We start from the raw sequence: 14430 nt of genomic DNA, 5'->3' as shown, positions 1-14430 counted from the left end.
GTGTTATTTTCCCCAGATGGCTTTTACATTTTTCAGCAGGTAAAACTGTGACTCTCAAGTTCCATTCTTCTCCCTTTTTCCTATTTTGGCTATTTCAAGGCTGGGAGCCTTCAAAGGCTGCTTCTAGATCCCTACTCAGTGAAGTCCCTTAGACCCTGCTCAGGTCTTCCCCATGCCAATTTCTTCAATACTTCACCATGTGCCCCAATAGTCTCTTCTCTGCCCCTCCTGTGCTCCCACATTCTCAGTCTTGCTCTAGGCAAAGGAATATTCCTTATCTTGACATGCCAAAGTGTTGCTGAAGAAATTATCTTTGGGCAATGGATCCTTTGTAAAGTTAATGACTGGTGTGTTAGATAACAGCTTGGGGCATTGCCAAGAGGATAACCCTCCGAGGAGACTGCAGTTGCACTGCTTGCTCCTTTCTTTTCCTCCCTGGAACTTGTACTTACGAAAGATTGCAAAGGAAAAACAGACCTCTTTTTTTTTTTTCTTTTTTTTACAAGGACAGATGTTAGAGTGAAAATGTCTTGGTAGTAAAGTCCCAATTTATGATATTCACTAGAGTCAACATTTGATTCATTTTCAGAACCTGCTCTGCCATTTTTAGGATTCAGAAGGGTGAGATAACTCTTTAGAGCATGCTTTTCAGACCCGTACCTCTCTAGCCAACATCCTCTGCCAGCCCAGGGCTACCCTGACGGCCCTGCCATCACCCCTCTCCTGCCCAGCTGCAGTCCTGGGCTCTCCTTGCATAGGTCATTCCTCTAAATGCAGGGGTATTGGATGGATGGAAAGGGAATTTTGACAAGATACAAATTTTTTTTTCCCATATGCTATTTTTCCTTGTTCTGCTTAGCTCCACAACATAGCAGCCAAATCCCTGCCTGCATCTAATCCAGGCTTCTTCACAGCAGAGTGCCAGGCACAACAAACATGAAAAACTGGCTGGTGGTCTTGAGATCTGACACTGGCTGCCATTTCAAGCCCAGCAAGCTCATCTCAATTTTGCACAATCAGATCTGGGAACAGGTCTCTAGTATTATTGCCCTGTTTTTCTCCCTTCTGATCCTTGCTGTCTCTCACTGCCCTGCTGCAGAAGCACTGGCACCATCAAAAATGTCATTAACATTCCCAAGTGATGAGTTAAGTCCCCATTTCTAAATCTATGCTCAACTTGCAAATAACAACTTTTTTTTTTAATAAGAAACACACAAACCCACAAGCTTCCGCGGACGCTGGCAGTAAAACCTTAGATTATTCAACCTGGAAGAAAAGCTGTTTACTCTGCTATGCTCTTCCCTTTAGTTGCTCAGCTTTTCCACATCTTTGCATTTCCCTCAGGTCACTAAGCTCAGATGCTGCCACTCCCCTTGGAACTCAGCATGGGGCTCTGGATTAGAGGAGCTCTACTGTACCTGAGGAGATTTGGAGCCCACACCAAGGCCAGGTTCCTGGTGTGCATGTTGGTCATGTTGCTGAAGGAGGCCAGGTGAGTCAGGTGCTTGATCAGGTATTCCAACGTTCTGCAGAGGTTCCACACAAAGGAAAATATGCCACGTTACCAGTGCCTGCCTGCTGGGACAGCGAGGCTCAGGGCCAGCCCTGTCCCCTCCCCAGGCATCTGCAATGGCACAACAGAGCCCATGGGGCAGAGGAGACACAGCACCAGCATCTGCAGGGCATGGCAGGGAATACCTGAACTGCTGAGCTCTGGGGGCCAAGGGTGGGGTGTGAACCAAACTATTCTTAGCAGGATGGGAGTGAAGAACACGGGAGATGGGTGGAAGAGGGAATGGGATGATGCAAAGGCCAAGCTCTCAGGTCTTGCCCAAGCACCTCCAGCGGATCTTCTCCTTACTGCACCCAGGACACGCCCAAGGGTGCCACAGGGGTCATACTTTGGGAAGGAGGATGGTAAGACTGCAGCAGGGACACCTTGTTCTGTCTCTAACAAAGGTTTATTCAATGATATATAAATGTCAGATAAATTGTTGCCAGATTTGGAAATGGTGAGTCAGCTTTTGGAAATTGATTTCTGGAAATGAACCCTAGAGCTATTTCAGGCACTATTCCCTGATGAGGGTGAGGTCACCATGCTGATCCTCAGCACCTCTGTGGACACAATCTTACCTGTAATGTGATGGTGGGAGCTCCTGGATGACATTTTGAATTCGTGCCAGCTGCTCGTCCTCGGGGAAGCGTGACACTGCTTCCTGCAGGGACACAAGGAAACAGTACACCCTGGCAATGGACTCAGGGGAAAAGGAAGAGGGATAAGAAGGGTCACACGAGACACCCTGTCTCAGAGGGAATGCTCTCTTGTTACCCTGCAGAGCTACTGGAAGAAGAAGTTTCTTTGTGTCCCCAGCACAGCAGAGATTTCTGCACCATTGTTATTCCATGTCTCAGTACACCATGCCCACACATTCAGGCATGGTGGTCAGTATTTATGGGAGAGGGGCAATCAAGGACTTAGACCTTCAATTACAAATTACAGGGGGGGGGTTTGGCTTGTGTTGGTTTGTTTTGCTTTGCTTTTCATGGGGTATTTTTTTGGTTCTTTTCATTTTTTTAACTTGGGTAATGATGGATAAAATAAAAAGAGAGGAGGAAGACAGTAGTGAAAATAATGGAAAAAGCAAAAAGCGATGACACCTCCCAAATATAACCTGTTAAAACATGTTTTTAAAGCTGTGTTATGAGAATATCTTGGATATACATGTTCTGTATTCTTCAAAATAAACAATATTTTGACTGTCATAACAACATAGCTGAGGGGGTTACTTTTGTGGGTTTACATCTTTCATGATGGAAGAAGCTGTAGCAGAATCTCTGCCCAGCAGATTAATAAATTCTTACTCAGGGTTAGACAGAATCAAAGTTATACATCTCAGTCTTGAGCAAATCTCTACAGACCAAGAGCTCAGAGAGCCATGAGAAGCTTTTGTCAGCATTCCTGGGAGTTCACTGCATTGACATTCATCTGTTCAGCTATTCCCTTTCAATGTTTCTGCTGGGGGAGGACCAGCCACCACCAGTTCAAACAGTGCACGAGTGTCTGGGAACCTCCTCCTACCCACCCGACTGCCGCTGGAGTTTGGAGCGAGTTCAAAGGAAGATGTTGTGACCCACACAGCCAGCACAAGCTTTGCCTCCAGACAGATGTCAGCTCTGCCAGGGGAGGAAAGGAAGGAAACAACCCTTCCCAAGCCATCCGTTGCCTAAACATCATGAACCTGAAATTACCAGCCACCGCTAGAGAAGCATCTTCCTGCAGCAGCCACTGCAGCCCCCTGTGACAACGCTACCGCTGCTGGTTTTGTCACTGCCCTCTTCCCTGCAGATCACTTCTCATCTGCAGCCATCAGCTAACCAAACACTGCCAGTTTCCAAACCAGAGAAGTGATGGCAGATCAAAACAAGTGAGCTCACTAGTTAGGTATATATGAGATTTCTTTTGCCCAAATTAAAGGTCAACTTCTTCTAGTGATTTTACAAGTGTCTATGGTGCCTTAAAAAAAAAAAAAAAAAAAAAAGGAGACTAAGAGAAATAAAAACTTTAACTGGTGTACCTAAAGCATTAGATTTCAACTAGATTGTACACAATATTTTCTAACCTGGTGCATATTTTCATTCCCATAGTCAACCTTCCAGGTCTCAAAGACCCAATGATTAGACAGCAAGTGAATACAAGCTTCTCTGAGGTCATGACCTGTTCAGTCCTCCAAGCCACATGTCTGACCCACACGAGCTGTGCTTTTGTGACCTGAGGAGCCCTCCAAAACTGCAGATTACGGCAGCAGAATACAGAATTCAGGGAAGAACCAATAATTGCACATCCGTTCATCATGGTATGAATTTATGCCATTTAAATTTTTTTTTTTTTCACTCCACTAGTGATTCTGGGAGTTCACAATTCATGAGCCCTTGTTAACGAGTGGAATAAAGTCCAGAGAGGGAAAGTAAGCTTGGCCTCCCAGAGCTGGTCCCTCTATGCCCAGGCTAGAACAAGACCTGTCCGGACAAACAGCCATCCATCAGTAGGATACAAGATGGCAATCATTTGGCAAAAATTTATAGCCAGTGAGGTCATGACTGGGATGTTACACCTGTGAACTTGACATAGTGATGACTAAGAGGGCAACCCTTCCCTAGTCATTAAGAATTTGACTTTCCTTAGACAGAAATCTCTGAATCACTGTGGTGACTCAAAGTGCAGCCTATCCCAGCTCAGAGCCAGCTCTGGCTCAGCCAGGCTGGGATTAGCATGTGTTCTTTATTCCTACCAGCACTCGTCTGCTGAGGTACAGCTGCCACTGTTCCCTGTTCAGACACCCCATGCACATACACACACACTCCTAGTGGGTTTTCTGCTCCTTGGGGATTGGTCTTTTTTCTTTCTTTCTTTCCTCCTAGTATCTGACTGTGCTTCCTGTCAGCTGGGTTACCAATTATAAATCCCTTCTGAGCAGGCTTACATGAATAATGGATTTTGTGGCTAAGTGGAAAAACTGAAAAGCCAGAGATTTAAAAAAAAACCCACCCTTTTAGGACAACCCAAAGTGATAACATTTTGGGAAGCTGGCATAAGGTTTTAGAAAACAACTCTTCAAGGTTGACCAAAAGCATCACACTCAAACATTTGTTACAGAAATGATAATTAAAATTTGGAACTATTTAACCCTTTTCTGAAAGATATTTTATGTAAGCTAGATGTGTTGATGTAACATTGAAACATCTCCTTTAGAAATACTTGTAGAAGAAACACTCAGTTACAGAAATGTTTTCCCTTTTGTTTTTGAATAAAGCTATTTACCAAATGTATCTACTGAAAATCTGCAAGTCATCATCCCAAAACTTCACTTTTCAGCAAACATTCTTTCCTAAAAAAAGTTTCCATCTAAATCTTAATGTTTCCTTTAGAGCATTTTTTCTTCCATAAATCAGTAGTGATAGCCAGGAAGACACCGGCCAAATGGCTCCAACAAGGATGAGACTCATCAGTTACAGTGAATGGTTGAATGATACCCTGTATTTTCAAGATCCTAGTCATCCTGACTGTCTCCAGCAATCCTACCCCATATCCTCAAAATCCTTATATCCTGAGGATACAGGTCAATTTTTCAAATCTGCTCAGGATTTTCCCTAACTATTTGACTATATATCACCTTGAAACAAAGACCAATCGTACTTAAAATCTGGAACAGCAAGACACCTAACATTACTGCACATCTGTCAGGCAGCACAGTGAGCCACTCCCACCCCAAAATTCCCAGCAGAGTCGTGTCCCTAACAGCTACCTGACTTCTTACAGCAAGTTCCTCTTTGGCTTGTCCCATCTGGCTTTGCCCCACAGCAAGCACCCCTTGCCTGCCAGAGCAGGCAACAGGGAGACTTTGGAGAGCATCTCCTCGTGAGGACCCCATGGATCTCTCCCAGTGCCTCCTGTCCCATAGCAGTGTCACTTGGAAATGCTTGATTTGGGATAGAGGCAACTCGGACAGCAACACCTGATTTTGCAGAACTTCTTGTCTGCAACATCTGACATTTTTGGCAATGGCTGTCGCCGCCTCCTCCCAGCAAATGGGAAAGAGCAGGATGACAGAAATTCTTAATAAAGGATGGATGTTTCTAACACTGGGAAAACAATCTTTCCCATCCCCCACACCAGTTACCTTAAGAAGTTGGTAAATTCTTTTAGCTGAAAGTGCATACCTTCAGCACGCAAGATTTCAGCCTCACTGATGGAATGTAAATTTGCTGGTGTCATAAAAAACTGAAAGTAGATTTAGAGTGCTAAGAAACACACAGCTTTAATAACAAGCATAGCTTGCTGTGCCACCTTTTAATAAAATATTATCTGTCATAAAAATTAGCCAAGTCTCTTAAAAATTCAGGCTTTGTGGTCTTACATTTCTGCTCCCCCGCAGTCTGCTCCTAAGCTCCAACTGTATCCACATATAATCTATGGCTGCTTTCCAGAATCAAGTAACTACTCTTTGAATTGTAATCTCTTTAAACAAAGTTAGAGATTTCTGCTTGGCCAGTTGCCACTTTCCTCTGCCATTTGTATTTATAATGTGATCATGATGGACCTGATATGCCGTATCTGGCATAACCAGTATCTTCATCTGCAGCCCTACAAACAGTATGAAAAGTGTGACAGATGCAGAAAAGTTGATGCTTTACACATGGGCTGGGCGCTCAGTTTGTGCAGGTGTCAGGGAGAGCTGGAGGGACAGGGATGAGGAAACCTCACCCCTGTGATTATGATCACAAGCCCAGGTGAGCCAGAAGACTCAGTGATGGACAGTAATGAGGAAAAGAAAGAGGATTAGTGCTGGGAGGAGGTGCACAATGGGGGAAAAAAGAGGCAGCAGGGAAGCAACGCAGTGAAAAAATGAGCAAGATAAAGGGGAGGAAACAGCAGACAAACTGAGAGAAATAAACATGAAATGGTGAAAAGAAACAAGGACAAGGGAAGAGAGCCAACATGAGATGAGAAGGGAAGAGCACTGAGAAGTGTTTATATGGATAGATGCACCAGAAGCCAGGACATTGGAGTGAATCCCAAGCAGCTGTCATGGAGGAATCTGCAGCACATCCACACCGCTGGAGAAGAACAAGAACAGCCAAGGGTCTTACCGTGAATTTCTTGTAGAGCTCATAAGTGAGGAGAGGGTTGGGCAGTTCCCTGAAGTACAGCTTGCAGAGTGACCCCACACAGTGGATGTCCTGGAGGTAAACTTCCCTTGTCAAATCTGGGCATTGGTCAGAAACAAACTCTTGTCTGAAACAATATGGAAGCACAACAATATGGGTGAATAAGAGCTGTAGCAGGCCAGTACTCCACGCAAAGTACTCATTTACAGCTAGAGAAAAAACAAATGGGAAAGCAGAGATGTCTCTTCAGGCTGGCCCAGATTGTGTCCCAAGTTCAAGTCCCTGAGGTTTCTATCAGTCTCCATTATCCCTAACTCAGGGAGTGGACCCCAAAGTGATATAAAGAGATTGCTTTGTCCCAAAGTGAGAGAGAGCAACTCAGTATTTACACTGAGACCCTCCTTGCCTTTCCCACTAATAGATCCAGATGGAGACATGGGTTTTTTGGACTAATCCCTAAAATGTTATCTTCCCCTGTTAGCAACTTCAAAGACAATTTATCTTCTGCATCAGTGTGGAGCTCTGTTGGCCACAGTCTGTACCTGAGGGACTAGCACCGAAAAGGTACTGAGCAATGTCCCTGAATCCCTCTGACACTCCCAGACATTGCCCTTACCTCAATTTCTGTATGTTGGATGTCACTCCTGAGAGCCGGTAGATCCCATCCACGATGCCGTGAGTCTCAATGAACTCCGCACAGCTCTTCAGCACGTAAGGGACTGCGAGAGGAAAGCAAAGCAAGATGTCCAGTGAACACACACTGACAGCTCCCACAAGTCACCACAGAGGAGACAGTTCCATGAAAACACAGCAGAGGCTCTCTGTGGATGCAGGGAAGGGTACAGCAATGAAAGAAATACAGGGCAAATCAAAAGTAGCCCCTGCAAAGTGGCCGTGAGGATATGCTGTGCTTGTGCCATGCAATGCTCGTCAACATGTGACAATGACTGACCCTGAAGTCACAGTAACATAGCAGAAAGAAAGGTAGGGTTTCCCTCTCTTCCTTTTTATTCCAAAATAAAATAAAATAAGCTCTTTCATTCTAATTGAAAGCATGTGGTAAAGCTTGAGGTCCTGGGAACCTCCACCCTCCTCAGTATAGAGCTCCAGCCTTGCTGAATTGTGCCAAAAGGTCTCATTGGCTTGGATAAAAATCAGAGAAGCATTCACACTTCCATATAAGCCTACATACCCACAGTTGAGTGCTCATAAATCCCACTGAGGGGGTATAAAGTTCAAATATTGACTAGATCTGCACACTGACAAAACCTGACATTGGCTTCAGAAGAACTCCATCAGCATAACTAGACAAAGACTTAACCAGTCTTAAAGCTGAGAGGAGCCTGAGGCACAACATTTACATCCAGACTTGGACCCAAAGTATATGTTTATTTTCTTCCCCATTACATAGGTATAAGAACCCCCCATTCTCTTGGTCAGATCAAGGCTCCCTGTCCCCAGTACTATAACAACCCAAGCTATAACAATAACAGTAAGAAAGCCCTTCCTTATTAGGTGCTAGAAACTACTGTGTATTTAATGCAATGCTTCACACAGCCATAGGCACAAGTCAGTAAATGCACAAGTCAGAAGTTCCCTGCTGTAATGCTGACTCTGCTGCACTGCACATTTCAAAAGCTGTATGGAGAGAAACCAGCTAAGCCATAGATTTGACTGGAAAGCCAGGCATAGCAATTACTGCATCTTTGTGACACCCCGGAGACAATGCCTCTGGCTGGACCTTCCCTGAGTCCTTCTGCTCAAAGTTCAGGACTATAATGACATATTAACATGTGATTCATCAGATGGCATCCAAAGACAGCCCTCCAACAACAGCCTGAACAAAACCAGTTTGTTCCATTATTTTATTATTTCCCATGGGAGCCGCTGAGGCCAGAGCCAGCTTATGGGTGGACCTGTCCCTGCCAAGCCCTGCAGGGCTCAGGCTCTGGGGAGAAGGGCTCCAAGCTTGCACCCACCTCAGGGACACACTGCTACTGAGCCAGTCAGTCAGGGAAGCGCTGCCCTTCTGCCTCCTGACTGGCTGAGGGAAGTAAAGAAGAAGTCCTTCCGTGTGCCCCTTCTCCTGTCTTTTGGCCAACCCAAACGCAGGCGTGCACAAAGTCCCAGTGATTACTGGGAGCCCGAACGGTCCAAACAGACGAATTCTTCTCAGCCAAAGGAGCTTCTCCAAAACAACAGGGAAAAATTGACTTTATGGTTGTTTTGAGCAGGCACGCATAACACGGGTACATTGGTCATGGTGTGTCACACTCCAAGCCCTTGTGCTGATTTTCAAGAGCCTCAAGCTGTTGGGCGGAGCTCATGGCAGAGGCCCTAAGCCTACAACAGTGTTCAGGAAACCATGGAATTGCAAAGAGAACAGCTCAAGTCTACAGAGTGACAGCTTTGTCCACAACAGTCACAGAGCTATGGTATTCTCTCCCCATGGACTTTGGAGGGGAAGGTGCATCAGAGCCTTCCAGAAAGGAAAGAACCTGGGAAGCATTCCTTTCAGTGCAGGCAACACCTACTTGCTATGAGGGCTGAATGGTGTGGAAGGAGACAGAGCAAAAAAAAGGAAGCACTAAATTTCTTTAATAACCTTCCAAGAAAAGTCCAAGTGATGCATCAAAAAAAGAGGACCTTCCTATCTCTAAGTAAGTCCTGATTATCTGGAACTGCAGTAGGGAACTCAGATCATATGATGATGAGAATGCTAAAAAAAAAGGGAAAGACAAATTACTTCAGGCCTCATTTCCATTTCTGGAAAATCAGGCTTTAACATCTTTATGGTAGAAGCTATGCATACATGGCATATTAAAATTTCCTTCTTGGTAGAGGTCTTGGAATAAATGACACGTAACCAGCAAAAATGAAAGTTAGGCAGATCCATGTCCCCCTCAGATCTGTCTGGGTGAGGGAATAGAAACCATTGAACTCCATGCAACCCAAAAAAAGAATTAATTGAACAGAAAACATATTTGATCACAACAACCACATGACAAGGTTTGTCTAAAGGTTAACAGTCTTTCATGGAGACAAGTCTCATATGATGGTGCCTGGCTGCCAAAAAATGGGGTACATGCACAAAGCATGCTTTATTAGATACTTTTTAAAACCTCAGTATTAAGAATAAGAAAACCAACTAAAAATGCAGATAGTGATGTGTGTTGTGACTAATTTGACCTCTTGAAAGTAAGACCTATTAAATCACACCATTTTTTGGCTGAGTTCTAAGTTTCCTTGGAATAAATTAGGTCAAGAGGCCTCAGGCAGGTATGCAAACCCCCTATACAGAAGAAGAGAAGGCTAGATCCATCTGTTGAGGACTGGTAAGCAAAAAACACAGGCCTGAGGGGAACAATCTGTGGCAAATGTATAAAATTCAACCCATTTTTAAAAGTGGGTGAAAACTGCACAGCACAGACAGCCTTTAGATTGCAAATAGGCAATATACACTGAGCTCTGCCAGTATCTCTTACTGCAGCCCTGCATTTTTCCTTGCTTTTCCAACCCTGGGCTTCTCACCAGTCTCTGCCAGTGCCCTTCACTCATCATATACAAGATTTCCTGCCATACCAGGTCTTCGGCTCATAGGAAGAGAAACAGTCGTTATGCCACCAAAATTTGTGGCAGTTTTGTGATGTCAAAAAAAATCCCATAGAGGACACTTTTCACTCGCAACTGAAAATTACAGACTTTGACCTCAGATCCCTGGAGGTGAAGGGACTACATTGACTTCCTGCAAATCAAGCCCCTAAATGCAGCACTTGTATGGAACTGGAGCACAATAAATGTTTTCTTTGAGCAGGACCTGGAGCTCTGACATTCCTGAGCAGCTCTGATCTCCTACAAAGCTTAGCCTTTTGGGCTTTTGGGGGTGGTGAGGTTAGAGCAGCAGTGAGCAGCTCTCTCCCATTTCCAGGAGTTTCTGAGCTGGTAGGATTATTTCAGACGTGGCTCCTGATGAACTGAGGCTGGGATCAACCCTGAATGCAGGAAGGTACAAGCTCTGGCATGTGCTTTACAACAGGTCTTTATCAGAGTCACAGGGCATGTAAATCACAGGGCTGGGTGTCTCCCAAAGGAAGATCAGACGCGGATGGGGATTTGCAGCAGGGGCTGTATGTGCAGGCACAGAAAGGAGATGGGGGACAGGGAATCCAATCCTGACACTCTCATAATTAACACTGTGCTGGAGGCTTAGGAGGCTTAGAAGCTGGCAGGGGCAGCTGGTGTCACACAGACCCCGCTTGTTCTGCCAGACAGCCAAACTGTCCTCCTTTAAAACTACAATAGAAACCAGATGGAAGAGGACAAGAGAGCGTGGAGCAAGGCATCAGTCAGAAGGGAAATTGAGTTATAAACACGCTGCACACAAAAGACAATACTTCTCTTCCCCTAGACAAAAATAAACCAGAAGGGCAGTCACAGTAACTCGTTCCACTCTCACTGGGCATCACCTCCAAGTTCAGTGTACACAGGCATGCACCTTCACCAGGGTCTTTGCCAAGACAACAGCTCGTGCCACCTCCTTTACACTTGTCTGCCACTCTGGCTGGGTCAGGCACCACTCCTCCTCCTTCTGATCCTCCCAGCTTCCAGTGGCAGCAATGGGCACTGAAATTCCCACCTCCCAGCACTGCTGGCTCTCCCTTCTCCCATCCCTTCCCAGCCATGGTGCCGCCACCCACCAAACCTCCCCACCAGCAAGCAAGGTGCCCGTTCTTTGCCAGCCTGGCAAAGGCTCCATCTGGCACTGGACTGAGCATTTTGGATCCCCAGCAGCCCAAGCTGGAGAGGTCACTAAGAAAAGAGGGAGTGACCCCATCCAGTGACCAGTGGGAGGATGGCCTCCTGGCCTCCCACCAAAGCCAGCAAAGAGCACGGAAGATGCAGGAGATGCAGGCAATATCCTGTGGCTTTCAGTGCCACCTTCCAGAAGAAACTCAGAGTGTCCATGGGGTACAGAGGGACCCAGGGAGGAGGCTGCTGAGTCAGACACCCTACCCAGTCAGTGTGAATAGTGCCCAGTTAGACAGCAAGTCAGATAACCTGGACTGGGCCACGTGCTCAGGGTACACGGCACTGAACTGGACTGAATAGCAGCACACTGAATTTTCTACTTTATCTTTCTGTTATTTTCTCAGAAAATATTTCTCAGAAAAATTTTTCTACTTTATCCTTCTGTTATTTTCTCTTTCTTGCCCCTTGTAAAGATAAGCACTGGTGAAAGACATGCTCAGGGCCTCCTTGGTAGTTGGTTTCTGCCACAGGGTGGAGGTTTTATGTCCTCTCTAATTTTATTTTAATTTTAGTTCAGCTATTGGGAGGATAAATGCAGACCTTTCATTTCACCTGGAACAACAACTTTTTGATTTTTGACTTGCAGGAAATAGTTTGGATTTTTTTTTTTTTTCACTTCTCCCCACTATGAATCCTGCACCATTAAAAAAAAAAAATTGTAGCCATTTTATTTCATCATTTTGGTTTTGTTATACATAAGTATTTTTTAAAACTGCCTTCAATTACCCTCAATAGCAGTGCATGCTTCCTATCATGCTATGTCTATACCATGACAATAAAGGTCAAAAGTCTCCTGTTTCAATTTAAATGACTAAAATAGGAAATACTTCCTTTTAAAAAGTGTTTCAGTCTGTACTAAGCAAGAGTTGTTATTTTGTACAAAATAATAATGAAACAGAACAAACTAATATATTCAGTTGGCCTCCTAATCACAGGAAAGGAACAACATTGTACAAATGGCAACATACTTGATCATCAGTATGTCTGATATGATATTTTTCTGCATTTCCTGACTTTCTACTGCAAATCACGAGTTTTAAAGCTGATTCACTATTTTTTTTTTCTTTTTTGCTGACAAGGCCTGATTTTCACTAGGCATAAGGTTGGTTGAGAAACAGGCTTGAGAGCAGATCAAGCTGTGCTCTCGTCCCTGCAGCTCATCCAAGCCCTGGTGCAGCACATCAGTCACAACACCAGATTTTCTCCCACAGCACTGCCCTAACCAGTGGCAGCCAGGGATAAATCCTGCCTTCTCACTTTCCACTGTCTCCTTGCCAGCAGCAGCCAGGGATGGAAGGGACCACAGCACCCAAAATCCATGCAGAGGCTCTCTACTGCTCAGAGATGAAATTTGCAGAGCTGGGAAAGGGGATGGTTTGCCCTGTCAGGACATATATGCTACAAGGACAAAGCTTCAGTTTCCAGGATGTCTGTGCACACTTTTTCACCAGCACTAAATTCATTTTAAAGAAACAACAAAAAAAAAAGCCAAAACCTGTTTCACTCTCAAATTCCAGTGTTGAATTTGGCTGTTAGCTGTGGCTAAGCTGCCACAACCCCTCCATACACACACACACACACACCTGTATTTGAACAGCATGAGACAGTAAACAGCACCAAACAGGCTTAAAAACAAACCAACTCGTTACAATTCACCTTGGCTTTTCTCCTTTAGCTGCCATAAACACAGTTTAAAAGGATGAATGGTTGGCACCAAGGAGATCCTGTCCACACAGACAGCACAATTTATTCACTGTGTAAGTCACACACTTCATGTGTTTTTTCCCCTCTGATTCTGTGAGAAATGGCCCTGCAATGTCACAGAGGTTATCACAACAGTGCCATTCCCTGTGATGAAAGCACTGTCCTGTCACAGTTGTGATTTGGTGGGCAAAAATGTAGGAAAAACAGATCTCAAATCTGTCAGATGCTGCGAGCCATCACCCTCCATGGCCTGTGTGGGAAGTGGAAATACTGAGTGCTGTTTGGGATGTGGCCTTCTGATTTCAAGCACACACATTTCAACACAACTTGCAGGCTCAGCTGTGAGTTTGAGTGAATCCAATGGCACCACCATCAAGGATTTTTTTGTTCCCCATTGATATTATACCCAGCTTACATCTAGCATATCTAAATAAGACATGTAGGAACACCTGATTTTCCAGAGCAGATCTGACAACTGTGATGTTTGAAGCAGGAATGAAAAAGCCCTTGGCAGACCCAGCCAGCTCACAGACAGCACAAACATCAAAGACAGTCTAAGAGAAAGCACTGCCAAAGCAGCCACTGAATGCTGACTCTCAGCCCTGGCGGTCACTGTGCCCCTCTGAAATGTGACTTTACCTTGACATAGCTGGCAAATTCTGTCACGCAGGCACTTTTAAAAGAGGTTGTACTAAATACTAGAATAGTTTTGTTAGGAAAAAATCCTGCTGAGAATTTCCTGGAAAAAAAAAGGACCAGATAACAGAACAGGATATCTCCACTCCTAACTTTTATGGCTTTGTGGTACAATCACCTCGGAAAGCAGTGGCTCAGGTTCTGCATGGCAGGTCAATGAGCTGTGCACGTCCTCAGCTAACCATTCAAATCCTAACAACCCTGTTCCACAACAGATTAGGGTGGATACTGTACAGCATTTGGTTTACCTCATCACAAGCAATCAGGATAAATAATTCTGGAGATGGAAGTAACTGGACAATTTATGCTGTGTCTGGGAACGGACTCGGGTGTAAGTATAGAAAACATCAGAATAGTTTTGGAGCTGCATGTAATGAATTGACCTCTGTCTTGGTAAATGCCTAGATACTGTGATGATAAGCAAGCTGTAAGACAGGAATTCTGCCATGGACCTCGATTCCAGTGACATGTACTAAAACCACTAACAAATCCAAAGGCTGCACCAGCTGATGGAGTGCAGGAGAAGAGCGATGCCGATGCTGCAGCTCGAGGAAG

The 14430-nt window shown here is 44.8% G+C and overlaps 1 protein-coding gene across 1 annotated transcript in view; it reads right to left on the bottom strand.

Annotated features, from left to right (window-relative positions):
* The window catches only part of ARHGAP31 (Rho GTPase activating protein 31), a 60422-nt gene that overhangs the window by 16696 nt on the left and 29296 nt on the right, over positions 1 to 14430 (bottom strand). Inside the window, exons 2-5 of the mRNA XM_084201467.1 lie at positions 7283 to 7385; positions 6649 to 6793; positions 2134 to 2216; positions 1419 to 1526 (exon numbers count right to left, since the gene is read on the bottom strand). Of these exons, the coding sequence (XP_084057593.1) occupies positions 1419 to 1526; positions 2134 to 2216; positions 6649 to 6793; positions 7283 to 7385 (439 nt within the window). The remainder of the gene's footprint in view (positions 1 to 1418; positions 1527 to 2133; positions 2217 to 6648; positions 6794 to 7282; positions 7386 to 14430) is intronic.

Source organism: Fringilla coelebs (assembly GCF_963513975.1).
Source record: "Fringilla coelebs genome assembly, chromosome: 2".
Lineage (NCBI taxonomy): Eukaryota > Metazoa > Chordata > Aves > Passeriformes > Fringillidae > Fringilla > Fringilla coelebs.
This window is presented reverse-complemented; position numbering and strand designations above follow the sequence as displayed.